General features: G+C 52.1%; 1 protein-coding gene and 1 long non-coding RNA gene across 2 annotated transcripts; one reads left to right on the top strand and one right to left on the bottom strand.

The window, feature by feature from the left end:
* Nucleotides 1-27,724, top strand: LOC120906578. Its single transcript, XM_040318346.1, has 4 exons — nucleotides 1-640; nucleotides 6,058-6,132; nucleotides 25,665-25,984; nucleotides 26,068-27,724. Exons 2-4 carry the CDS (start codon nucleotides 6,082-6,084, stop codon nucleotides 27,617-27,619), a joined length of 1,923 nt encoding a protein of 640 aa, XP_040174280.1. The 5' UTR covers nucleotides 1-640; nucleotides 6,058-6,081; the 3' UTR covers nucleotides 27,620-27,724.
* Nucleotides 1,401-2,868, bottom strand: LOC120906579. The gene is made up of 2 exons (XR_005740125.1): nucleotides 2,770-2,868; nucleotides 1,401-1,732 (listed from the first exon to the last, which is right to left on the bottom strand). It is a non-coding gene; the product is annotated as an uncharacterized LOC120906579 (long non-coding RNA).

Raw genomic sequence — 27,724 nt, 5'->3', positions numbered from 1 at the left:
CGTGGCGTTCGGACGCGCGGCTACCCGAGATCGCAACAAACAAACAAAGGGAAGCACAAGAGAAAAAAACCAAATCTTTATACACACACGCACAGACCATCTCAGCGGTCACAGCTAGGGATCCCGGGACCGACGCTGGGTGTGCTTATCAGCAGGCCCTTGCCCAACAACCAAACAGTACACCTGTGCCGCTCAACACGGACGGATGCTGGGAGTGGTGCCGTAGCCCGGCTGGCGTGAATTTTGCAGTTCAAATTGACAGTTGGTGCCGTGCGCAAGGAACACATTGCCGGACAGTGAGTGTGGTGTTGCCTTTCGTTCGTGTCGCGTAGAAACAGTGTTTGATATTCTTTACTGTACGTACAAGTGCTAGCTGCCAGCGAACCTAGTATCCTTAGTAGCAGTGCAGTATCTCTTTCTCTCGCTGTGGAAGTTGCGGTCCTTCGAACAGTAACAGCAGTGCGCAAGGTGTCCACTGTGCGCAAGTATTGCTGCGACTGTGAACTAACTGGTGGTTTAAGAGTTTCGAATATCGAAAACAAAACAAGCAAGTGATAGTGACACGTGCTATCGTTACGCACGGTGACAGTTGTCTGGTGGTTTACAGCGGTACGCGCGCAACCAGTGAAATAATAACAAGGTGAGCTAAAGGTGTAATAAACCGTGTGTGTGTCTATGTGTCTGTCTGTGTGTGTTTCTGTGTGTGTGGGTGTGTGATAGCAATATCCTTTCACCCAACCGGCGTTTTATCTAGCCCACCAGTGAACACGTCTGCTCCGGATTAGCCGGGGGATATTAGCCGAGTATCCCAAAATCCCAACAAGTCTTGCATGTTCTTCCTCCAATCTTTGGCCCTGCCCTCGTTGGTCAGTCGTATGCTTCTGCATTATCCCGACCCAGCTGCGCGGTCTTGCCGATCCGGCAAAGACACTTCGTCTATCAACAATCAATATCGAAACCAAGGGTTCGTCGCCTGTCGCGGCGCTGCCTCTGCCTTCAACCAATCTCTAGGCTTCCACTATTATCGATCGATTGTACATGCGCGGGAGGCGTACGTACTTACGAGGAGAGTGTTTGTATGTGTGTGTGTGTGCTTGTGTGCGTGCCCACGGGGTCGGCGCCCTGGGCGAAAGATTTCGCGCCAGGCAAGACAGGCAACCGTTTTTTTTTTGTTTTGCTTTTTCTAAAAGGTCGACGCATGCGGCACTATTGAAAGGTGCACAGTCGGTTGCAATCGGTCGCACGGTTTCATCATCTATCGCGATGGGAAAGCGCTCCACACTTTAATTGTGCGTACGCGTATCAGCACCACTACACTACAATAGTGGGAGTGCGGTGGGCAGAAGATGAACAGGAAACGAAAGCGGTGTGATAATGAAAAATGCACAAACAAAAAACGCTGAAGTAATGGAGCGCACTTGCTCTTGAAGATTTTATTAGAGGCTTGTGTGTTTTTTGTTCTTTCAGGAAAAAAATAAAATAAAATGAAAGGACACGCTCAAGTAGTCCACGTGTCGGCTGCGCTTTTTGTACGTCGCCACACACACAAAAAACCGCATCGAGTTGAATCGTTTTTATTAATCATATTAAGGCGAGAAAAACGTTTTGCTCATGGTTTGCTGCCTCCTGCAACGGGTTCGTCGCTTGAGCACGTCCTCTTCCCGTAATACAGCCCAACTCAGGGGAAGGGGTGCGGGGCGGCGGGGACCTTGGGACATTTAGGTCACGAAGGCTAGGAACGAAAAAAAAACACATAAGAAAATGAAATACTTAGAAATTAGGGAGAAAATTGGCAAAAAAAAGTAAAACACCCCAAAATCAGGCTAATAAGTTGTGGCCCTCGGAACCGTACCGTTTGCCACCGATTTTGCGCACCGCTATTAGCTAATGCACTCACATCAGCCGCAAACCTCCCAGCCCAAAACCTGTTGATTAAAATCGCTGCTTAATTTTGGAACCAGGAAACCGTGACGTTCGTGCCGGTTGCCGTAATGCTGCTCCGGTACGTCTCCGTTACACACACACACACGCACACACACCCCACACCCGGCTGGGGCGTCCGGTGCGGATAGATGAAAAATCATAAATAATATATTACCAAGCGGAATGGCGGGAAACGCGTACCGCACGATTTATACCTGTTTTTTTCCGCGTGTGTTGTTCTTTCGAGGTTAGCTCATTAATTTCTACATCCGCTAGCGCAGATGGGATAGTTTTTTTTTTTTTTTTTTTGGGAATTCGTGTGGGACACAGAACGGCTCAACAAGAGAATGTGGAATGTGGCTGCAGCACCTTGTGCAGCACCTGTCAACTTTCGCCAACGGGCAGGGCTTCGCTGCAATTGGAGCTGGCTGCTGGCAGTAGGTTAGTGAGGCGAATACCGTAACGGTGGAGAGTCGACGGTACATTGGTCAGACGGCTTCACTTTGGTGCACTGAAGAATCTTTTTCTGCTGCGGCTTCAAGCCGCGAGATTCACCCCAGTAGCTGATAGATGGCGCTGCAGCCTTGGGGAGTTTTGAATAGTTGACACGTGGTTGATAGTTGCACGTTCCGAACAGGGGGGTAGGGGGAAGTTCTTTTGCCCGGGCCGTCACTGACGGCCGCCAGCTTCTCGATGTAAGTAAATTGGAAAAATAAACAAGAAGTTGAATAGCTAAATCCAAATCTTTTAGCTATGCCAACATCTTGCCAAGTTGCCAATTTGAGGGGCGCTTTGCCAAGAACTTTGAAACCTTTTCTACACCCACAGACACAGACACAAACTCACACACACACACGGGGGCATAAATCCGCAGTCAGAGTTTTGGTAACACCAGAGGCAAATAGCCAGAAGCCAGATGATCCTGTTTGACGCCGATGCTTCACGGTTCGCTGCTCGCTCGAAACTGATTGAGCCGTGGTGCCGGTGTTACGCAGCAAGACATCGGATTAGGGATCCACCAACCGCCAACTATTTGGCACCCGGATCACGTACCATCCTCGGCCGCACCGCTGCAGAATGGCTCGCCCGGCAAAGCACTAATCCGGCCCGGGGTCTAGGGGACACGGCAAAAGGAAGACGCGCACGGAGGTGTACGTACGCCCTCATAAAGAACGCAATAGGAAAGAATGAAAATGAATGAATAATAATAAAACACACACACACACACACACACACACACACACAAAAAACGCTACTTCAACGAATTTTCGTGGCTCCCTGCCCAACAAAACCACACGGCCCTGGGCTCGCTCTGGGCCCTCGTTACGCATGCAACCAGCGTCGGGCGCAAAGCGCAAACAATGTATCTCTGTGCATGTGTGTGTGTGTGCGTGCATGATGCGAGGTGTCAATGGTACGAGGTCTGCGGGGTTGCGCGCGCTTCAACCGCCCATTTCGGGGCCGGGCGCTCGATTACGCGCACCAAACACGGGACCCGGCCGGGGGAGGGGGACGTGTACCCTTTTTTGGGAGGCCCCGGATGAGACCGCTCCGCCCGGATGACCGGCGTGCTTGATTAGCATGCAGCACATCCCACCTGCCTGCCACCGTGGTAGGGGGCTTCAGGCCGGAGAAGCTCCCGAGGAAGCGGGACTTCCTGCGCGACGCGCACACCCTTAGATGGTCGGGGGTCCGCGCTCGAGCCGACAATCGGCTTAGGCCGGGCGCGCGCGCACTGTGGCAACGGATGCACACGCAATGAGCACGTACACACACACACACACACGCACATACACACAGGAAGGGAGAAGGGACAGTACCGGCCGGGATCGAGGGGATAAATTGAGTTGCACACTGTCGCAGGGCCCCAAAGCAAGCTGCAGCGCCCGTTTGCTGTGGCCAAAATTGGACGGTGACCGTTCGGGTGGCACTTTGGCAAGTGGTAATGACTCACGGAACAAGTGTCGAACGTGTCCAGCAGCACTAGAGCGCGCGAAGCGGCTAAATTGCTACTTCCTTGCCCGGTTACAATCAAACGACTTCAACCGGCAGTAAAGCGACGAACCCGGTTGAATTGTTGTTTTTGAACGACAGAGCAAATTATGCAAAATAATTGACAATTGTCAATAGCTCCCAGTGCACTGGTATTTGCTGCCGCTTTGTTTTGTGCGTACATCGGTTTTGGAACTAATTTATGGACAAACTGAACTGAGAAATTCGACATTCGAGGTTCAAGAGGAGGTCCACCGTTGCTGGAAGTGTATACGTGTAAATCACTTATTTTACTGTGCAGTAATATGAAATGTTGATTCGACGGGTTAAAGTAAAACTAAACTACATTTTTTTTACCTGTCGGTAGCAAACGTACGCATTCCTCAGATAGCAAAACATTAAAGTTCAAAGCTTAGGGCGCTGCTGGCACATCAAATGCCCTCGGGAGGTTGCGCTGATTATTTCCTCGCTTTACAGGCAGTTTTCGTGGTGTCAGGGACTTTCAGCCTGGCATTACCCCTATCAAGCCGTTCGAGCTCTGCGGGCGGTCGACTGTTGGCCCCTCGGGAGTCAAAACCGAGAGCAGATAAGACACGGCGAAACATAAAATTCCCTTTCACCTGCACGCACACGGTGCTGATGGGCTGAGTGGTGGTCGAAAAAGAAAGAAGAAAACAGATACGGTGGTCGGGAAGACCGTGGTGCGGAGAGGGAACGTTCCCGGAGCTATTCTGACAGCCGCGGAAGTTGTACATTATGCATGCGTAGATTGGATCAAGATAAATACACGGCCAGAGTCAATGTTAACTCTGTTGCATCCTTATTGTGTCTACTGATCTGCATCTATTTACTGATCGCCATAAATACGAGCGCCTAGCCTGCAGTCAGATGAAGATGAACTGACGCTCACTCCACTGCAGGTAGCAGTGTATCAATGGGTGCAACCCATCCTGCAATAAAACGGCACAGAGAGAAAGAGAGAGAGAGAGATTGGGAACCCATTCTTTCCATTTATGTAAATAAATTTCCCTCCAATTGGGCGGGCAAACAACACGCAGCAGCACCGCGCTTCACCCGCCAGAAACAAAACGCAACGGTGCCATGAATAATCGATTAGCGCCCGATTAGCGTGCAGTCCAGCAGGGCGATGACGGTGCGATGACTCTTGCCTCCCGACAAAAGCGCTCGCGGGATGCTGTCGGGCAGGCCGTTGTTTGCGCGTTGTAAACAATGTGTCATTAAAATGGTAAATAATGGGAGTCATAAAACTGAAATCGACATGATTTGTACGGTCCAGGGCGGAGTGCGTCCAGTAGCAGACCGCTCGAGCGGATTGTATGCAGAAACGTCATTCCCGATGGAGAATCGTTGCATTACATTGCAGGTTCGGCTCCTTTGCTCAACAAACCCCGTAGACAAATTACTGTAGTCGCCGAGGTTTGTAGCGCACTAGCGAATGTCTAGCCAGCAGTCTCAAGGCGACTGGAAAGCGCCTGGAAGTCGGTGGAAGACGGTGTGAGGCGTGCGGACACTGCAATACGTCTGACAGGTCTGTTTCTAGCTCGTACCGGCGTACAGGCGGGAGAGCGAAACACTTGCGAGACGACAAGACGGCAGACGCACCGTTTCGCCGACGATGCTCCGTTTACACAAGTGTGCGCCGATGCTGTTGCAGTGCGAGCGCAAGATCTCTTCCATTGGTGGTCGGGCTGATGCTTCTCCTCTAAGGCACGTTGCTTTCGGCTGTTCTTAATGATTGGATTTGTGCTCAATTTTGTGTTTATAAAAACACACACACACAGCTTGTATGTCAGCTTGACACAAACAGACAAATAATGAATGGGCAAATTTATGAGCAGCTACGAAAAAAAAAAACAAACAAACGAACTGTTCGCTAGCCTGCTAAACTTTTGCACGAGGACGGTTAGTTTGCTTCTCGCACACAAACTACTTGCGTTCAAATATTTAACCATATTCCCCCATTGGGCGTAAAGAAAAGGCTCTCTAACGATAAACAAACAACAGCGACTGTGTTTGGTTGTTTCTTTGTTTGCAAGGAAAATAAACTAACAAGACCCAGTGCCCCGACCTTGCCCGAGCATTGCCAATTCTAACCTTTTTTGCATTCTCTTCTCCTTACAGCGGCACCACAGACAAAGATTGAGCATGCGGCTGACGAGATTATTTTACTCCACGTTACTGATAGGAATACTGCAGGTAGGTGCCGTGCAATATAAGTGCATACCATTTTTGGGAGAGTACAATAACTCCCGTCCCCGTCCCCATTTTGTTTGATGTTCTTAACAAACGCTCACACCATCACCATCCACACGAACCGCTCTCATCTCATCTCAGCTCTTTTATTCACCTGAATTCATCGCTTAATCGCAATCGTTCTGGGCGGTGGGACTATCCAACTGTAACAACAGAGTAACTTCCATTCCCGGCTTGTCCTCCTGCTTGTTATCAATCCCGCAACCAGCTTGGTGCCTGCCCGCTACAAGTAGGGTACTAACCGCGAGTGCTTTTATGGATCTTTCTGTTTTTTTTTTATTTTTATTTTGGCAACGTTGTTCATCACAGGACATATGCAAAGATTGGTTCATTGTAGCTAGGGGAAATATTGGAGCGAGCGTGACAAAGAGATTTAAAATACACACACACACCCCCACTCAATCAACAAAACGCAGAACAAGTTCCACGAAATGGGCTCGAAAAGGTTCTGAGATTTGACAAAAACGGTACAGCTGCTTGGAACGTGATTAGACTGTTCTCTGAATTGGGTAGAATATGTGTTGAAGAATAATTGAGGTACGAATTTCAATAAGAGGAACAAACTGGCACATCAGCACATCAATACCTCACCCAGATTGTCTGAAGGACAATGCTCCCTCCAAAATTCTAATTCCAAACGCGTTGAATATGGTACCATTTTAACTTCTAGGTGATAGGTCCCCTTTTGTAGCGTAGTGGGAAGCGCACGGTGCGGATACACTACCGGTCATGGGTTCAAATCTCTTATCATTCTTTCTGAGGGGGCAAGATGGATACTTTTTCTCAATGCCTCGTCTAGGTCAGCGGTCTGAATAACAAATTCCTGCCCACAAATGTGCTTTACCTTCATCCCTCCCACACCTTCTCCACCCCACTATTCCCTCCTCAACCCCTCTGTGTGCGCATTATTGGCAGTTGGGAGCACCGCTGGTCGGAGCGGATCCGCAGCAAACGCCACCGGTTTTGCTGCGGGAAAGGGCGAGAAAGGGATCACTCTTCGGGCGCAGATTATGGAAGGAGAGAAGAAGAAGAGATAGCAGAAGGGGAACCTTCTTTAGTGCGCGCGCGCAATGTTGTCCACTTTCTTTTCAAACCCGAACGGTGTTGGTGCTGCTTCGCCACTTTCGAAAAGGCATCCTCCAAAGGCAGAAGCGACCGCGCTTGTTCTTCTGGTCGTTGGCAATGTTTGTGTGTGTGTGTGTGTGTGTGTGTGTGTGTCGTGTTCCTCTCACTTTTTGCCACCGCTTCAGGGCAAACCGGACCCTTTCCCGTCGTGCAAGCAGCCTACCGACCGGGCCCGCGAGAAAGTGTGCGAGAGCGGTAGGCACCAGCACCAGGTGACCGGGGCGGGCGGTTTATGATGCTATGTCGGTGGCCCGGTTAGTCGCGCTGGCCCACACTTGGGGCCCGGGCTCGGTTGACAAGCTTTAAGGGGAAAGCGATATGACGGACGGACAGCACAACAAGCGGACACAGCAGCAGCAGAAGCGACGGCGGCCGCCGGTTGGAAAGGAAAAGATGAAGAAAATGCCGCTCGACCCATCACACACACAAACACATGTGCGCGATGTGCTTGCCCTAGCGATCATTGGGGCATGGCCGAGTGATAGCTTTCGCCCGCGTTATCTAGCTTTAGTGCCCCAAGCTATCAAATGTGCCGAATTGTACGTGCGCGCATGGCCCGATTTTTTGTTTCGTTGCTCTGTTCGGTCTGGTGTTGCTGACGCCCAAGGTTGCCCCGAGGGGGTAAGGAGCGCGCCTGTCGAACCTGTCGATGAAGCTGCTTTGGGTGTGTGTGTGTGTGTTGAGGACTGTTTCCTGGGATTGGGTTGTTTTGGGGCGGTGTTTTGGGAACGGCATTCTCGAGACGTCTCCTAGCGGAAGCGGGGAAGCGGCCCAGTGACATGGGTCGAAGTTGTACCGGGGCGGGATTTCGATTGATTCCCGATACGCGAACGACGCGGTGACCTCAAAAAAAAAATGGATGGATGCTGTTGTTTTATTTACAGTCCCAACCATCCGAACAGCACCGAGTAGCAGCAGCAGCACGGGGCCGGAAACGGTCAAACGGGCAAGGGGTTTATGAACCGCTAATAGAGTGAGTGATGGTATGTAAATTAACAGCAGTTCATATCCCGACCATTGGACCCGCGCGAGCGCGCGTAAGCTACTAAATCATTGGTGTCCCGGGCGAAGAGAAAGCGTTTTGGGTTGCTTTTGGGGTTTCGGATCGGGAAGTTGTTTGGGTTCTCGTACTTCTGATTCAACTGATTAGCGATGGATGGAGAACGGGCAAGAAGTGCACGCGTAGTTTTAACTGCAATCTCTGTTTAAACTGCTACATGACGAGGCCGTTGCAATACCGGCAGATGCGCATGGAACGAGACAATTATCACCCGACCACTAACAAGGAGAAATCTTCTACCGGCAGATCGATCCGTACTGGTAACAGATGTAGCTCGTGGAGATAATGTACAATGTGGCAAGTGTGGCATCTTGCGGCAGTACCAACCCATCATCTTCATCTCTATTTATCTCTTATTTGAACTTTTCATCTCATTTTTTTGTGGTTGTACAGCGACCCAAAAACCACCCACGTTCATAAACGGCTGCGAGCAGCGAACGCCTTTTGACAAGCGCCATCCTTAAGCACGTGTAGGGGAACACGGAGCAAAATGGTTAGGTGGGGCGAAATCGTTACTTTCATTATTGGCAACTTAACACATTCAAAATGATAGTTAATCAGGCTTATTCTATTCATCTTCTCTAGGGTTTTAATGTCGAGATTTGCTGGCTTAAATCGACTTTAGAATCGAAAGACGCTTACATGGACTACTTGACATATTTCTATAGAAACCTCGGTACCGTTATTAGGGGCGGGATAGTTTAGTTTCAAAGTGAACCGTTTTTCCTTAGCAATATGTCGAGATCAGTGCTGCGAAATGTCATGAGTATCATAATATTTTCACAATGAACATATCCGTGGTAGCTTGATGCTCATTGCTGATAGTCAATAAAAGTGCATGATGACATGCTGAACACGACATGTGAATACTTGAGTCCAACGCGATACTCTGACGGACAAGCTTAGCTTAATGCCGGCGCAAGCATAATCATGATTTTTTGTGGCTGTGAACAGTGCGGCCAAATCAACACTCATGACTGAAACGAAGCTCAAATCAGATAACGTACACAACTGAGATGATCAGTAACAATACTCAAACAGTTGGAGAATCAATCACATGCTTGGTGACATTTTGTTGGGCACCCAACTTTTGGTCACTCACTTGGTCACGACATTTTTGTCGGCGATAATCACGACATTCTTGGGATATACTTGGCGCGTGGGCTCTAACAACAAAGTGAGCATGCTTTCTCGCTCTATCTGTTTTGATTATCTGTCGGGTCAAACAGAACGAGAAACAATGCTCATTTTGTTTCTTGGAACCACTCGCACGCACCGCATATCTCCCGTGACCATCGCGATGATCACCGACTGAAAATGTCACGACCAAGTGACAGACCATGAGTTGGTTACACACAATGTCACCAAGCATGCGATGGTCGCACCAACTGTTTGAAGCTCGCCTCTGATCATGACAGTAGAGCTCGTGATGCTGAGATGATTTTTTTTCAGCCGGAATTTGTCATGACTATGTCAGTGACATTTTGCAAAACTAATCACAGCAAAAAAAAAAGTCGTGACATAGTGACTGACCAAGCGATGGTCGCAAACATGTCATGAGCATGTATTAGTCACTCCAACCGTTCTGAGTATCACCTCTGATTATCACAATTGAGTACGTGACGTTGATATGGATTTTGTTTCAGTCAGATTTTTTTATGACATTGACAGTGACATTTTGCAGCACTGGTCGAGATATCTTGATTGTAAGAATAGAATAAACCTGAATGGTTGAAAAACATCACATACAATGTTTAAATCAAAGTATGAACATTTAAAAACCGAATTTATCTAAGTAAATTAATAAATTAAGAAATATCTGGTAAAAAAGATGACCGCTTCAAAAATAAGCTTCCTTGAGATTTTAGAAAATAACTATAGATAAAAAAGGATGAGTATCAAGTAACATAACATTTATCTCTGATTTACGAGTAAAATGTAATTTAATGTAAAGTTTTTAAAGTTCAAATCGGTAAAATCTTTCGCTTAGGGCAAAATTGACAGAAGCAAAATGATGAGGCAGTGGTGTAAGCTAAGGTCGCTTCAATGTATTTGTTTTACATAAATAATCTGTGGTCTTTGTATGCTCCATCGACAAGAAAAATTACTGATAACACGTGAATGATTTAAAAATTCCAGCAATTAATTACTTCTTTTTACGAAACACTGAAATAGAGATTTAAGTTTTGTAATCTTTACCCTTACGATTCTAGATGACAGACCCTAAACCAAAGCCTTAAGTCCAATCTTGTAGTCCATTTTGCGCCTTTTGGTTTGGTTTGTTTTGACATTTGGTGTATGACCTTTTGGCCCCTTAGCAAGACCATTTTAGCCCGCACAATACATTTTTTCGACTTTTGATGTTCATTTTTCAATTTCATTTTTGACATTCATATTTGTTGTTAATATATCAACTCCTAATTTTATTTCATCAATAATCTGTTAAAGCATCGATTACCGTCAAAACATCAGTGACAAGTGATGTGTACCCAATGGGATACAGAGCAAAATCCTTAACAATGCCATTTTGCCCCGCCTTCCCCTACCATCCTTTTCGAGTCAAGTATATTAGCCAATTAGCCACCAGTGGCCAAACACATACACACGCTCGCAAAACCCCAAAATACAAACCATTTTTGGCGCTCCGACAGCTGCCCTTCCCGCGCTCGGCTTATCTTCCCCCCCCCTCCCCGAATCCCAGCACGAGTATTGGGAAAGTCGCGAAATCTCCCCGTTCCCTACCCGCTAGGAGCAGCTTTCTCCGGGGAGGGCCGTAAAAAAGCGGCGAAAGAAAAACGACATTCTGTGGCCCATCCCCACCGTTTCTATTTTTTTTTTTTTTTTTTTGTGAGGGCCAGTAGGGCCGGTTGTGTCGCTTTCGACCGGCCGATAATTTCGACGCCCCGGGGGCAAACGCGGCAGAGCGCAGACCCTTTTTTGTGCGACGTCCTGATAAGGGTATGGGAACGGGAGAGGGGACATCATCATCTTCGCGCATCGTTTTTGCGCGTCTTCGTGGTCCCTGAGGTTGTGTGTGTGTGTGTGTCTTCGCTGTCCCATTGTTGGGTCTGGGTCTGGGACTGCACTGCGTCGCTTATGTTATTGACCTATTTTCACACGATTTCATTTTCTTTCTTTTTCGTTTTCGTCGACGCGCGGCACGCACATTACCAGCGCGCAACGGGTTGACCATCGTCACCTTGCGTTACCACCTCTTGTTTTCTATTTATTCTCTCTCTCTCGGTCTCTGTCTCTCTCTCTCTTCCTATCTCTCTTACTCCCGTCTTCCCTTATACGTGTGGCCGGTGTTTTACGGTTTTTCGCCCGTGGGCGCCTGGTACATTCTGGAGCATTTCAATTTTTCCCGCTGCACCACGTCGAAAGCGTCCACGTCATTCTATTCTTTGCTGGCGGCACTTCTGCCGTAGCAGCTAGCCGTGGACGCTTTACACACCCTACTACTACTCCCGATGGCTTCGGTTCTACTGGCCCTTCCCAAATCCTTCGCCCCATCAGCAGGTTCCATCGTTCATTTTCACGTATCATTTCATCACTGTATTTTGCAGATCAATCATCCTTTTATGTCATTTGCTTACTGTGAAAAATCTTCTCGGCTAAAGTGCAGGAAGGCGTTGCAGGTAAGAAGCCTAACAGTGTACCACCACCACCGTTTAGCAGTCGCTTACGCTGCCGCATCCGCATCCTTCCTGTACGATTTGGCACCATTTCTCATTCCCCGGGTGGTTTGCGCTTTTTGCTTTGTTTTCCCCCGCCTGTTCCATCCACCTTTGTTATTGTATTCCGCCCCGTTTCACCACTCGACCAAAGTTCTCCCGCCCTACTCGCCTGCCTGATCGGGTTGGGGGCGGTGAGGCATAATACACTAGATGGCCTTCAGCTGCTTCCTGCCCGTTACTAAACACCGAAACCAAACCGAAATCAAATGTGTGCTAGCAGCGGTTGCTTAATTGATTGTATGCTTTCTTCTCGTTCTAGGTAAGCTAAGTCGTCCGTCCGGCTACGCAATACTGTTACGGAGGGGACTGTGACGCATAGATAAGTAACTTTTCATATTGTAATACCTTAGTAGTGGCATTACCGCTTTTTGTTTTAAGTACGGCAAGCATGTCTCAACTGATACGGAAAATACGGAAATTAGATTAATTGGATTTATTTTACTTAGAACATAATACCCGCAACAAATCCCAACACTGCCTTCTGCCACCTACGGCATTCCACTTAGGTATGAACACCACCTAAAAGCTGTCTTTCACACAACAAGAAGCCACGATCTGTCAAAGCTGATCGTTTGTGCCAGACCTAACTATCTAAAACCATTTGCTCAACTCACTGGTAAAACGGTTTGGGTTAAGCCACTACACCACAGGTAGTTCCTTGCATGTACGATGCAATCGCCTTTAAGTTCGTACAGTATTCCGCGACCAGAGTTCCGTAATCTTCCTTCACCGTAATATTGCAAGTAGCAGGCGACGCAGCAATCGTCGTAGCTGCCGTTGAAGGCGTGGTTGATGATGCACCGGTTGATGGCGTAGTTGACGATGCTGAGTTTGATGGAGTAGTGCTTCCTCCAGCAGCAGTGGTGCTACCACCAGCAGCTGTTGTACTACCTCCAGCGGCAGTGGTACTACCTCCTGCAGCAGTGGTACTTCCTCCCGCAGCAGTTGTGCTTCCTCCTGCAGCAGCAGTGGTACTACCTCCTGCAGCAGTTGTACTTCCTCCTGCAGCAGTGGTACTACCTCCTGCAGCAGTTGTGCTTCCTCCTGCAGCAGTGGTACTTCCTCCTGCAGCAGTGGTGCTACCACCAGCAGCTGTTGTATTGCCTCCTGCAGCAGTGGTACTTCCTCCTGCAGCAGTTGTGCTTCCTCCTGCAGCAGTGGTACTACCTCCTGCAACAGTGGTGCTTCCTCCAGCAGCAGTGGTACTACCGCCAGCAGCAGTTGTGCTTCCTCCAGCAGCAGTTGTGCTTCCTCCAGCAGCAGTGGTACTTCCTCCTGCAGCAGTGGTGCTTCCTCCTGCAGCAGTAGTACTACCTCCTGCAGCAGTTGTACTACCTCCTGCAGCAGTTGTGCTTCCTCCAGCAGCAGTGGTGCTACCACCAGCAGCTGTTGTACTTCCTCCTGCAGCAGTGGTACTTCCTCCCGCAGCAGTTGTGCTTCCTCCTGCAGCAGTGGTACTTCCTCCAGCAGCAGTGGTGCTACCTCCTGCAACAGTTGTGCTTCCTCCTGCAGCAGTGGTACTTCCTCCAGCAGCAGTGGTACTTCCTCCTGCAGCAGTGGTACTACCTCCTGCAGCAGTTGTACTTCCTCCAGCAGCAGTGGTACTTCCTCCTGCAGCAGTGGTGCTACCTCCTGCAACAGTTGTGCTTCCTCCTGCAGCAGTGGTACTTCCTGCAGCAGTAGTTGTACTTCCTCCAGCAGCAGTTGTGCTTCCTCCTGCAGCAGTGGTACTTCCTCCAGCAGCAGTTGTGCTTCCTCCAGCAGCAGTGGTACTTCCTCCTGCAGCGGTGGTACTACCTGCAGCAGCAGTGGTACTTCCGCCAGCAGCAGTGGTACTTCCTGCAGCAGCAGTTGTACTACCGCCAGCAACAGTGGTGCTTCCTCCTGCAGCAGTTGTGCTTCCTCCTGCAGCAGTGGTACTTCCTGCAGCAGCAGTTGTGCTTCCTCCAGCAGCGGTGGTACTTCCTGCAGCAGCAGTGGTACTTGCAGCAGCAGCAGTAGTGGTTACTGCAGCAGTAGTGGTGGCTGCAGCAGTAGTGGTGGCTGCAGCAGTAGTGGTGGCTGCAGCAGTAGTGGTGGCAGCAGCAGTAGTGGTGGCTGCAGCAGTAGTGGTGGCTGCAGCAGTAGTGGTGGCTGCAGCAGTAGTGGTGGCTGCAGCAGTAGTGGTGACTGCAGCAGTAGTCGTTGCAGCTGTTGTCGTTGTTAGCGGTGCTGGAAACGTAACCGGAACACCACACATCGCATCTCCTACTGGAGGGTATGATACTGAAGCGGGTGGTGTTGGTGCTAGCACGCTTGTCACCTGACGAAGCATTTCAGCATTTTGGCTACCAGCTTGATCTAGCGAATATACGCCTACACCGCCCATGTTCGTAGCTATAACAAACTGTAGCTTATCGACAAGAGAAGCGGGAGTGTTGTAAGTGTAAAACGTGGATGAGCTGTAGGCAAAGCCTTCCCCGGCTTGGGGCGCTCCAAGAGTATTTTTCGATCCAAATAACAAGGCCTAGAGTTTCACACACAAAAAAACATAATTAAAGAGATTAAAGAAGCATTGTAAAAAACCCAACTTCACTGGCTAACGAGAAATATTGTATTAACGTATATGTATACTTACGTTACAATATGTATCCTTTGTAACAGCGGTCATAGCAGCACCAAACTGTGATCCACCTGATGTAGTGAATTTCAAACTGTACATAGGCAAGCTGACAACGAGCTGGGTTGTCAAAAATCCCTTCAACACCCATCGAAACACATTGTTATACTGAAAAGCACAGAAATGGCACACGTTTAACGGTCTACCAGTTCATACAAATTGGTGAGCCCATCGAAATCCAAGTAGACGCCGCTCATTTCAGGATACGATGCCATCTTTGTAATAAGCAGATCGATAAACGTTTTACGAGATGCTTGCTGATTCAGCCACAGAATGTTTCCCGCAGAAATACTTCCCAACACGCCCATGTACAAGTCCACGTAGGGGTATGTCTTTTTGAGATTAGCGAACTTTCTGATACCGCCTGAAATCAAATGCACAACCATAAGACCCATATGGCATCCAGCGCTACTAAATTCGAGCAGAAACTTTAACACTGACCTAGCAGATCATCTGCATCGTTGGCAGGGTTTAGTATCCCCACAAAGGCTTTAGAGGTCGGGTTCAGTGCGATGTAGACTGCGTGCGAGCAGAAGCCTATCGATGTGGCAGTGCTGTAGTCGCCAGACTGAGCGAAACAGACGCGTGACCCTGCGGAAAGGAAAATAGCACACGAACAGTGAGCACACAGAGTTTTGTCCGATTTTGGGGAGGGCAAGCGTGTAAAACTGATAGAAAGTCACTTACTTTGAGCCGATATCTCCGAAGGGTAGGCTGTGAAGGTAAAAGCGAGAAAAACACAACTAAATCATATCGACGACCGACGGAATCTTGTATCACTGCACTCACCCAGCACCATACACACGAGCAACAAGCATGACAGTAGATAGCGATCCATTGTTCGTACTGCACTAGTGGTGTTCACCACTCACTACGACAATTTGAACTGGTTTCCTGTTTGAATGCTAGGTACTATATATACATCCATAAGCAGACAGCTCCACACATCCGATTTCCTTGCGTTCGTTCTATTGGAACAGTTGCTTGGGGGATGCGAGTGTTTTCGGGTACGGCTTCGAAGGAACTGGTGGCTTGGTAGCGACGAATAGGGTTGTACCAATTGTGTATTCAAATGTTTTGTTCTGGAGCGTCAAAATTACGTCTAATTCCTCGAAATTTACGCATTGGCATGCAGTTTGTTCTAAATTACATGTAACACTTCTACGATCGTCCGCCTGTGTCACACTTGTCGGTATGTTTCTCAGTACAATTCTGTAAACGATTCCTCAGATTCGTCATGTGACCTTGTAGTCTATGAGCAAACATTAAATGGAATAGTATTTAGTCGGGCTTTCTTTCGTTTTTGTTTTTTGCTTACCTTGCCTAACTGATTATATATATGAAATAGTAAATACGTCAGAACTGGGTTATTTTATTTCACGAACAATGTAACGGCATCAAGCAGAAATATGTTATAAAGTAAAATAGCTCCCATACGGTAAATAGGTTGCAAGACAGTAGTCATCGCCCAAATCTTGGCATCTGACCTTCTAGCGTATGCATGCGCATTTGGAAACTGTTTTTTTTTTATTTTTCACCTATTTGCTTCAACAAAAAAGTAACACTACGACATCGTCAGTTTGTCATCGCTTGTTTCGTTCACCGGTTGATTGTGTGGGTATGCGTGAGGGTCGACCATCTTTGCTTGATTGAAGGGTGACGGTGCCTTGTTATCACCATTGCCAGAGCCCATCAGAATAAGTTTGTCAAATGAAGTAACCTCACAGCTCAATCCTTTATCGAATGGTACTGCACTGCAACCAAACGTACCCGAAACTGGTTTTATTTGGTCAGCTGTATCGCGCGTGTTCTACACCAACTGTGGAAACAACTGATGCAGTACTGGGCAGGTCTGCTGTTTCAACAAGAAATTTGAAGAAACATTTCACAGCTAACGATTTTTATTTTTATTAAATTCATATTCATTATTCATAATTTTAGACACACTACAAATAATGTTTCACTGTATTTTCATTCCCAAATTAAAATGACAGCCGTAGCATAGACATTTTTTTTATTTAATTTGTATGTATATTGACCTTTATTAACATTCCTTTCAAAAACATTATAATGACATTAAATAAAAACTAACTCCACGCTACACTACAACCCCACACGCACTTCCAGATTGAATGTAAAGGTTGATTTCTAAAACAGAATCACAAAAACTGCTGACAAGACCTCCGTACTGCGACCGCACAGTAATGCCGCAAACAACAGCAGGTTGTGGTGCAGACGTGGTGCCACCTCCAACGGCTGTTGATCCTCCTCCAGCGGCTGTTGATCCTCCTCCAGCGGCTGTGGAACCTCCTCCAGCGGCTGTTGATCCTCCTCCGGCAGCAGTTGATCCTCCTCCAGCAGCAGTCGAGCCTCCTCCAACGGCTGTTGATCCTCCTCCAGCGGCTGTTGAGCCTCCTCCAGCGGCTGTTGAGCCTCCTCCAGCGGCTGTTGAACCTCCTCCAGCGGCTGTTGAGCCTCCTCCAGCGGCTGTTGATCCTCCTCCAGCGGCTGTTGAGCCTCCTCCAGCGGCTGTGGAACCTCCTCCAGCGGCTGTTGAGCCTCCTCCAGCGGCTGTTGAGCCTCCTCCAGCAACTGTTGATCCTCCTCCAGCAGCTGTTGATCCTCCTCCAGCGGCTGTTGAACCTCCTCCAGCGGCTGTTGATCCTCCTCCAGTGGCTGTTGAGCCTCCTCCAGCAACAGTTGAGCCTCCTCCAGCGGCTGTTGATCCTCCTCCAGCGGCTGTGGATCCTCCTCCAGCGACAGTAGTTCCTCCTCCAGCTGCAGTCGAGCCTCCTCCAGCGACTGTTGATCCTCCTCCAGCGGCTGTTGAGCCTCCTCCAGCGGCTGTTGATCCTCCTCCAGCGGCTGTTGAGCCTCCTCCAGCAACAGTTGAGCCTCCTCCAGCGGCTGTTGATCCTCCTCCAGCGGCTGTTGAGCCTCCTCCAGCGACAGTAGTTCCTCCTCCAGCGGCAGTCGAGCCTCCTCCAGCGACTGTTGATCCTCCTCCAGCGGCTGTTGAACCTCCTCCAGCGGTAGTAGTTCCACCTCCAGCTGCAGTTGAGCCTCCTCCTGTAGTTCCACCTCCTGCTGCAGTCGAGCCTCCTCCAGCAGCAGTCGAGCCTCCTCCAGCGGCAGTCGAGCCTCCTCCAGCGGCTGTTGTACCTCCTCCAGCGGCTGTTGATCCTCCTCCAGCGGCTGTTGAACCTCCTCCAGCGGCTGTTGAGCCTCCTCCAGCGGCTGTTGATCCTCCTCCAGCGGCTGTTGAGCCTCCTCCAGCAACAGTTGAGCCTCCTCCAGCGACTGTTGATCCTCCTCCAGCGGCTGTTGAGCCTCCTCCAGCGACAGTAGTTCCTCCTCCAGCGTCAGTCGAGCCTCCTCCAGCGACTGTTGATCCTCCTCCAGCGACTGTTGAGCCTCCTCCAGCGGCTGTTGATCCTCCTCCAGCGGCAGTTGATCCTCCTCCAGCGGCAGTCGATCCTCCTCCAGCGGCAGTTGATCCTCCTCCAGCGGCTGTTGATCCTCCTCCAGCGGCTGTTGAGCCTCCTCCAGCAACAGTTGAGCCTCCTCCAGCGGCTGTTGATCCTCCTCCAGCGGCTGTTGATCCTCCTCCAGCTACAGTTGAGCCTCCTCCAGCTGCAGTCGAGCCTCCTCCAGCGACTGTTGATCCTCCTCCAGCGGCTGTTGAGCCTCCTCCAGCGGCTGTTGATCCTCCTCCAGCGGCTGTTGAGCCTCCTCCAGCGGCTGTTGAGCCTCCTCCAGCGGCTGTCGTTCCACCTCCAGCAGCGGTTGATCCTCCTCCAGCGGCAGTTGATCCTCCTCCAGCGGCAGTCGATCCTCCTCCAGCGGCAGTTGATCCTCCTCCAGCGGCTGTTGATCCTCCTCCAGCGGCTGTTGAGCCTCCTCCAGCAACAGTTGAGCCTCCTCCAGCGGCTGTTGATCCTCCTCCAGCGGCTGTGGATCCTCCTCCAGCGACAGTAGTTCCTCCTCCAGCTGCAGTCGAGCCGACTCCAGCGACTGTTGATCCTCCTCCAGCAGCGGTTGATCCTCCTCCAGCGGCTGTGGATCCTCCTCCAGCGACTGTTGAGCCTCCTCCAGCGGCTGTTGAGCCTCCTCCAGCGGCTGTCGTTCCACCTCCAGCAGCGGTTGATCCTCCTCCAGCGGCTGTTGATCCTCCTCCAGCGGCAGTCGATCCTCCTCCAGCGGCAGTTGATCCTCCTCCAGCGGCTGTTGATCCTCCTCCAGCGGCTGTTGAGCCTCCTCCAGCAACAGTTGAGCCTCCTCCAGCAGCTGTTGATCCTCCTCCAGCGGCTGTGGAACCTCCTCCAGCGACAGTAGTTCCTCCTCCAGCTGCAGTCGAGCCTCCTCCAGCGACTGTTGATCCTCCTCCAGCGGCTGTTGAGCCTCCTCCAGCGGCTGTTGATCCTCCTCCAGCGGCTGTTGAACCTCCTCCAGCGGCTGTTGAACCTCCTCCAGCGACAGTAGTTCCTCCTCCAGCAGCGGTTGATCCTCCTCCAGCGGCTGTGGATCCTCCTCCAGCGGCTGTTGAGCCTCCTCCAGCGGCTGTTGAGCCTCCTCCAGCGGCTGTCGTTCCACCTCCAGCAGCGGTTGAACCTCCTCCAGCGGCTGTGGATCCTCCTCCAGCAGCGGTTGATCCTCCTCCAGCGACAGTTGAGCCTCCTCCAGCGGCTGTTGATCCTCCTCCAGCAACAGTTGAGCCTCCTCCAGCGGCAGTTGAGCCTCCTCCAGCAACAGTTGAGCCTCCTCCAGCAACAGTTGAGCCTCCTCCAGCAGCAGTAGTTCCTCCTCCAGCGGCTGTGGAACCTCCTCCTACGGCTGTTGAGCCTCCTCCAGCGGATGTAGTTCCTCCTCCAGCAGCGGTTGAGCCTCCTCCAGCGGCTGTGGATCCTCCTCCAGCGGCAGTCGAGCCTCCTCCAGCGACTGTTGAGCCTCCTCCAGCGGCTGTTGAGCCTCCTCCAGCTGCAGTAGAGCCTCCTCCAGCTGCAGTCGAGCCTCCTCCAGCGATTGTTGAGCCTCCTCCAGCGGCTGTTGAGCCTCCTCCAGCGGCTGTTGAGCCTCCTCCAGCGGCTGTTGATCCTCCTCCAGCAGCTGTTGATCCTCCTCCTGCGGCTGTTGATCCTCCTCCAGCGACAGTAGTTCCTCCTCCAGCGGCAGTAGAGCCTCCTCCAGCGGCTGTTGAGCCTCCTCCAGCGATTGTTGATCCTCCTCCAGCGGCTGTTGATCCTCCTCCAGCTACAGTTGAGCCTCCTCCAGCTACAGTTGTGCCTCCTCCAGCGGCTGTTGAGCCTCCTCCAGCGGCTGTTGAGCCTCCTCCAGCGGCAGTTGATCCTCCTCCAGCGGCTGTTGAGCCTCCTCCAGCGATTGTTGATCCTCCTCCAGCGGCTGTTGATCCTCCTCCAGCTACAGTTGAGCCTCCTCCAGCTACAGTTGATCCTCCTCCAGCGGCTGTTGAGCCTCCTCCAGCGGCTGTTGAGCCTCCTCCAGCGGCAGTTGATCCTCCTCCAGCGGCTGTTGAGCCTCCTCCAGCTACAGTTGTGCCTCCTCCAGCGGCTGTTGAGCCTCCTCCAGCGGCAGTTGATCCTCCTCCAGCGGCAGTTGATCCTCCTCCAGCTGCAGTCGAGCCTCCTCCAGCGGCTGTTGAGCCTCCTCCAGCGGCTGTTGATCCTCCTCCAGCGGCAGTCGAGCCTCCTCCAGCGGCTGTTGAGCCTCCTCCAGCGGCTGTTGATCCTCCTCCAGCTGCAGTCGAGCCTCCTCCAGCGACTGTTGAGCCTCCTCCAGCGGCTGTTGATCCTCCTCCAGCGATTGTTGAGCCTCCTCCAGCGGCTGTTGAGCCTCCTCCAGCGGCAGTTGATCCTCCTCCAGCAACTGTTGATCCTCCTCCAGCGACAGTTGAGCCTCCTCCAGCGACAGTAGAGCCTCCTCCAGCTGCAGTAGAGCCTCCTCCAGCGGCAGTCGAGCCTCCTCCAGCGGCAGTCGAGCCTCCTCCAGCGGCTGTGGAACCTCCTCCAGCAACAGTTGACCCTCCTCCAGCGGCAGTCGAGCCTCCTCCAGCGGCAGTCGAGCCTCCTCCAGCGGCTGTGGAACCTCCTCCAACGGCTGTTGAGCCTCCTCCAGCGACAGTAGTTCCTCCTCCAGCGGCAGTCGAGCCTCCTCCAGCGGCTGTTGAGCCTCCTCCAGCGACAGTAGTTCCTCCTCCAGCTGCAGTAGAGCCTCCTCCAGCGGCAGTCGAGCCTCCTCCAGCGGCTGTTGAACCTCCTCCAGCGGCAGTTGATCCTCCTCCAGCGACTGTTGAGCCTCCTCCAGCGGCTGTTGAGCCTCCTCCAGCGACAGTAGTTCCTCCTCCAGCTGCAGTCGAGCCTCCTCCAGCGGATGTGGATCCTCCTCCAGCGATTGTTGAGCCTCCTCCAGCGGCTGTGGATCCTCCTCCAGCGACAGTAGTTCCTCCTCCAGCTGCAGTCGAGCCTCCTCCAGCGACTGTTGATCCTCCTCCAGCGGCTGTTGAGCCTCCTCCAGCGGCTGTTGATCCTCCTCCAGCGGCTGTTGAGCCTCCTCCAGCGGCTGTTGAGCCTCCTCCAGCGGCTGTTGAGCCTCCTCCAGCGGCTGTTGAGCCTCCTCCAGCGGCTGTTGAGCCTCCTCCAGCGACAGTAGTTCCTCCTCCAGCAACAGTAGAGCCTCCTCCAGCGGCTGTTGAGCCTCCTCCAGCGGCTGTTGATCCTCCTCCAGCGGCTGTTGAGCCTCCTCCAGCGGCTGTTGAGCCTCCTCCAGCGGCTGTTGAGCCTCCTCCAGCGGCTGTTGAGCCTCCTCCAGCGGCTGTTGAGCCTCCTCCAGCGGCTGTTGAGCCTCCTCCAGCGGCTGTTGAGCCTCCTCCAGCGGCTGTTGATCCTCCTCCAGCGGCAGTCGAGCCTCCTCCAGCGGCAGTTGAGCCTCCTCCAGCGGCAGTTGAGCCTCCTCCAGCGGCTGTAGATCCTCCTCCAGCAGCAGTAGTTCCACCTCCAGCGGCAGTCGAGCCTCCTCCAGCGGCAGTAGTTCCTCCTCCAGCAACAGTTGATCCTCCTCCAGCAGATGTTGAGCCTCCTCCAGCGGCTGTAGTTCCCCCTCCAGCGGCTGTTGAACCTCCTCCAGCGGCTGTTGAACCTCCTCCCGAAGCAGTCGAACCACCTCCAGCGATTGTCGTTCCACCTCCAGCAGCCGTGGTGTCTCCTCCTGGCGCAACCGTGGTAACTCCTCCAGCTCGAGTGGTACCGCCACCCGCTGCTGTGGAGGCTGTTGGTTGTGTAGTTATAGCCACCAACGATGGGAATGTTATGGAAACGCCGCATGTAGGATACGACGCCACAGGATATTGGAAACCTGTTGGTGGCGTCGGTGCAATAATACTCGTCACGTAACGCAGCAGCTCTGCATTGGTGCCGGCAGTATTCAATGAGAACAGTGCAACACCAGCCAAATTATTAGACACTGCAAAGTTCAGCTTGAGCTCAGCCGATTGAAACGAAGTGAACACGTAAGCCATGCTGCTACTAGAGGATATACTCTCTCCAGAGCTGCTCGTTTGCAGTCCAAACTTGGTCGAGAAAAGAAGTGCCTGAAAGAGAATCCGTCCTGTATTACTATGTTTCATGTGTTACATTTGTCAGGCTCAATTACATCGCAGTATGATACCACCGAAGCGCTAGCCGTTCCCGTAGCACCGAACTGGCTAACTTTTGTCACAGTAAATGCGCGACCATACATCGAAATGCCGAGTATGATGTTGCTCGGGTTCAGTCCCTTGATTATCCACCGGTACAGGTTGTACGACTGGGTTGGAAGAGAGCGAAGAGCGTAAAGAAACGGACAAAAGGATCAAAATGTTCGATTTGAAAGCGTGGGTGCCGCTCTCACTTACGATAGTTTTCGTCGTGGCGTTAAACGGTGCAGCCATAGCAACTAGCGGGTTCAGCGGCCGTACGATCGTTGTAAGCGTCGAGTAGAATTCATCGTACGTGCGCAGCACGTTAAACGATAAGCTTCTTAAAGTGACGCTGTAGTAGACATCGGCGTACCGGTCTGCCTCCCAGGGCAGCGCTGAGGCCAGCTTGAGCGAAGCTGTACCAGCCGCCTGGAACAGGGCCTGCATGAACGCGGCATAACCGGCCTGGAAGGAACGAACAACACCAGGATCGGTCAAGTAAATCGAACTCCGCGAGCGGTGCGACGCTGCACACATACCGCCTGCGATGTGGTGAGGTTGCTGAAGTCGATAAATAGTCCGACGCAGCGCGGGTAGGACTTCATGAACGTGATCAGCGCCCGGATGTAGTTCGCTCGAATCGTCGGATTCGATAGGATGGTAGCAACCGGTCCTTCCGTGCCGGACCCGACAACAGCCAGGTACGGTTCGAGGTACGGATAGGCCAGCCTTCGGTTGCAGTAGGTCGGCAGCAGTTCTGTGCGTGTGACAGTGAGCGGGAGAAATTAGTTGAACGTTGCATAGATTGCGCACCTGCCAGTGCGATGTGTCGACACTGGTCCTACTCACTGAGCACGGTTGACTGAGTCGTTGTGGCGGTTGTAATGTACGCGATCGTGCCGTTCGCGCCCACCCTGAGCGTATGCAACACTGAGTGCGAGCACAGTCCGATCGCAGTGTTAGCGGTGAAGTTGGCGATGCTGGCGAAGCATACTCTCGATGCTGGAAAATCGGAGCATTAGGTTTATTGAAGAACAGGAGTTACGCTACATCCACTCGTTTCCGGCACTGGTTACTCACTCGTTTTCGCTCCATAAGATTGGACGACGTTGGCTGGAAACGGTTTGCGGCAAAGCGAAATAGAAGAATTCAAAATTCACAACCAAACTACAACCGTCACTACAGGGCACTGCGGAGCTGGTTGGCACTACCACTGTCTTCCCTGACATACTCTAACTTACCGCTAAACGATAGTGCTAACAACACTACCAGCGCCAGCCCCGCTGGGTTGGTCAAGGATCGCATCCTTGCTGGTTCGCTGCGTTCGCGCAGCCCTTCACTATACACTTGGGAAGTTGTTCACTCACTCAAACGAACCTTCTCGCTAGCCCACCCGCTAATCTTGCGCTAGTCGCGAATTTATCATCCCACCAGAACGGTGCGGAGAATGTACACGTACCGTAGCAGCGCCGGGGGTTTTTATCTGCTTTCAACGAACCTTGCTGCTTCCCATCTGTTGAAACCCACCACGTAATACTCACTGTCACATACACACACACAGACGACACACTCACACGTATACATGCACTTTGAGGCGCTTCTAAGATGGCTCTCCTAAGCCCGAAAGCCATCCTGCTTGCAGAAGGTCGTGCGAAACCTTGTTCGAGGGTGGCGCTGTATGGCTGTGTGTACAGCTGCTGCAGAACACCGCAAGTGCAGTGCCACGTACGAGCGCGTTCCAGATACCGCATTCGGCCAGGGTCAGCTTTCGGCTGCTGGGGCTGAGTTTGCGAAAAAACAACAGCAATGACAGCAACAACAGCAACAAAAAAACAACAACAACAACAACTACAACAACTGCCACAGCAATACCCTTCCATCCAGTTTATACAGCTGGGAGAAGCAGATTGGGATTTGCCAACTTTTGTCAGCTCGCTTGCTGGTATGGGGACTGTGGAGAGGTGTTCACGAAGTGTTAGATTCCGCAAATGAGTATTCGGAAAAGACAAACAGATATTTGCATCTTTGAGATCTTTTAAAAAATCGGTACATTTAGCTACGGTCGCATTGAATCATCCTTCCATTAATATATAAATAAACAAATTCAATCACCAGCTAACATTCAAATACTATTTAATTACCGGTGGTAATCATCATAAGCTTGGTAATTGATGCGCAAAGGGTTACAAACCTCAGTGAATTTGAAACCATCTTCGGGTGGTGAACCTATTAGTGTTTATGCTTCATCTTCGATGAGTGATTCGAATCATGAATCGCTACAGAGTTATTCTTATTATTTGGCGCAGCTACCGTAGGCTGTCTTGGCCTGCCTGTACCACTCGACGGGCTTGGCTGTCGGAGACTTCATTCGTTACCCATGGCAGGATAGTCAGTCCTACGTTTGGGAATCACGGTCTACAATCATAAATCACAGCGAAGAAAAACTTTGATAAGATTGAATTGAAAATCTTTTCAATTCATGCTGAAGCGTAAACTAGAGACCCTCCAAACTCGTTGGTAACACTTTTTAGACCTACGCTTATACTTATAAGGCTTTTCAGAGTTGATTCAGAAACTTTTCGGACACACTATCTGGCCTTTGTCGCACTGGCTTTTTGATGAGCTGATGAAAGAACGCCTGGAGTCTGGTTTCTGAATCAAATATGACGGGATGAGGATTAGATGACATCTTTCTTAGAATGCTACCTTAGAAGTTCCAGAAAGGATATAATCCTCTTCCCAGAGATCAGAGATTTCTGAAAAGGGATTTACACTTAGGTGCCAGAAGTATTACTTCCTGTGCTTAAGAGTCCAAAGTATGCCAACAGTATCTCTGCAGTCTTGCGATTGACTCCCGCAGATTTGTCAAAGTCAAGACCGCGGTACCTTGAGTTCTACAGGAAAACCCCGTAAGAACCCCTAAAAACGCTGTATACTAACTGATTAGTTTGGTTGTTACTTCGTTTCAGTTGGGACCTGTACTATTATTCAATAGCGTGATAGGGTCTGAATCAATTCCTTAGCCATCCAATCGTTAACTCCTCTCAAATACACATACCACTACAATCAAGATACATAGACGTTCCAATAAATGTGCGTCGCCACCAACTTTAACCTCTGCATGATCTAGACATATCTATTCGGGAATAGGCACCATCACCATCACTAACCCCGTACTTCTGTTTCCCTTTCTCTCCTCCCCAGCTGACGGTGGCCGAGGATCAGGTCGAGGTGGTGAAATCGGTCAGCCCAGGCGATGAGGCGGCAAAGCGCGACAACGATTCGGACCAGGTGGCGCTCGAGTCGGTCGATCAGGATCTGCAGGGTTCTGCACCGGTCCAGTCCGCCTACCCGCAGCACTTGCCGGCGCCGCTGGGCCACGGACCGGGCGCTTTGGGAGGCCCAGGCTTGGCGAAGCATGGCCCGGGGCCACAGCACGGCCCACTGCCCCATCACGGACCGCCGATACCGCACGGCCCCAGTCGAGGTAAGCGCCATCTTCGCCCATCGTCCAGCCCAGCCCGGTCAGTGATTTAATTCCTGTCTTCTTCTGTTTCTTCCACTCTCCTCCTCTTGCGTACCTCAGCATCGCTAGGTCTTGGGCAAGCGCTTTGGCGCCGCCCGGCGCAATTGCGCCACCGCCGCCACCGCCGCCACCCGGCTTGCTCAAGGCGCAGGCGAGCGAGCTCAGCCCGGAGAAGCTGTACGGGCCGCCCCTCGCCGGCAACGAGCTGTGGTCGTCGCCGCTCCAGGACATGCCCAAGATCGTGTCGCTCGACGTGAAGTGCGAGAAGCAGGGCATGAAGGTGTTCGTCCAGTTCGACAAACCGTTCTTCGGCATCGTCTTCTCCAAGGGCCACTACAGCAACGTCAACTGTGTGCATCTGCCGGCCGGGCTCGGCAAAACGTCCGCCTCGTTCGACATCGGCATCCACGAGTGTGGCACCGCCGGCAACACGGACAACGTGCTGTACAACGGCTACTCCGGCACGGACACGAACGCGGGCTCGTACTTCGAGAACATCATCGTGCTGCAGTACGACCCGCAGGTGCAGGAGGTGTGGGACCAGGCCCGGAAGCTGCGCTGCACCTGGCACGACCAGTACGAGAAGTCGGTAACGTTCCGGCCGTTCCCGGTCGACATGCTCGACGTGATACGGGCGGACTTTGCCGGCGACAACGTCGGCTGCTGGATGCAGATCCAGGTCGGCAAGGGCCCGTGGGCGTCCGAGGTGTCCGGGCTGGTCAAGATCGGCCAGACGATGACGATGGTGCTGGCGATCAAGGACGACGACAGCAAGTTCGACATGCTGGTGCGCAACTGCATGGCGCACGACGGCAAGCGGGCGCCGATCCAGCTGGTGGACCAGCGCGGCTGCGTCACCCGCCCGAAGCTGATGTCGCGCTTCACCAAGATCAAGAACTTTGGCGCGAGCGCCTCGGTGCTGTCGTACGCCCACTTCCAGGCGTTCAAGTTCCCCGACTCGATGGAGGTGCACTTCCAGTGCACGATCCAGATCTGCCGCTACCAGTGCCCGGACCAGTGCACCGATCCGGGCGTGCTCGACGTGCACCACCTGTCCGGCGGCCCCGAACACCAGCAGTACGGACCGCCGCCGCCGCCACCCCCGCCGTCCCCGCCCCAGTCGCTCGATGCGCACGTGTTCACCTCGAACCGGAAGCGGGACGACCGGCGGATTCGGCGCACGCGCGCCACCGACCCGGAGCAGAAGGAGGACGTCGGGCTGAACCGCGTCATCCGGGTGGTGTCGCCCGGCGACCTGACCTTCCCGATCGGGCCGAGCTCGGCCAACGAGACGGATGGTGGTGCCGCCGCCGCCGCCACGATGGTGTTTTCGGCCCGCGAGGAGGGCCTGATCTGCATGACCACGCCCGGCTTCACCGTCACGATCGTCGTGCTGCTGTCGATACTGCTCGCGTCCTGCGTCACGTCCGCGTTCCTCTGCATACGCCTCAAGCCGTTCTCGCTGTCGCGGGCCAAGGAGCGGTCGGTCGCGTTCACCAACCCGCACCTGACGCCGGCGGGCACCGTGCTGGCCAGCGGGGCCAGCTCGATCGTCGGCACGCTCAAGTCGACCAAGTCGGGGGCGGCCGCCGCCACCGCCAGCAGCAACAAAGCGCGCATGTTCTACACCTGAGCCCGGGCTGGGCGGTGCAGGTTCGAACCCTAACCTTTTCCCTGCAGCAACAGACACACGCACACACAGACACACACAAACACATCAATCTCTCCCCCTCTCCCC

This window comes from Anopheles arabiensis, chromosome X (assembly GCF_016920715.1).
Source record: "Anopheles arabiensis isolate DONGOLA chromosome X, AaraD3, whole genome shotgun sequence".
Taxonomy (NCBI): Eukaryota; Metazoa; Arthropoda; class Insecta; order Diptera; family Culicidae; genus Anopheles; species Anopheles arabiensis.
Note: the sequence above shows the minus strand (reverse complement) of the source record. Positions and strands in the feature narration are given on the sequence as shown.

Excerpts from the sequence above, each read along its gene's own strand:
- LOC120906578 (XM_040318346.1), top strand. The coding sequence starts at position 6,082 with ATGCGGCTGACGAGATTATTTTACTCCACGTTACTGATAGGAATACTG. Across the intron at positions 6,133-25,664 it reads TACTGATAGGAATACTGCAG|CTGACGGTGGCCGAGGATCA; the intron begins GTAGGTGCCGTG and ends TCTCCTCCCCAG. Across the intron at positions 25,985-26,067 it reads CCATCGTCCAGCCCAGCCCG|CGCTTTGGCGCCGCCCGGCG; the intron begins GTCAGTGATTTA and ends GTCTTGGGCAAG.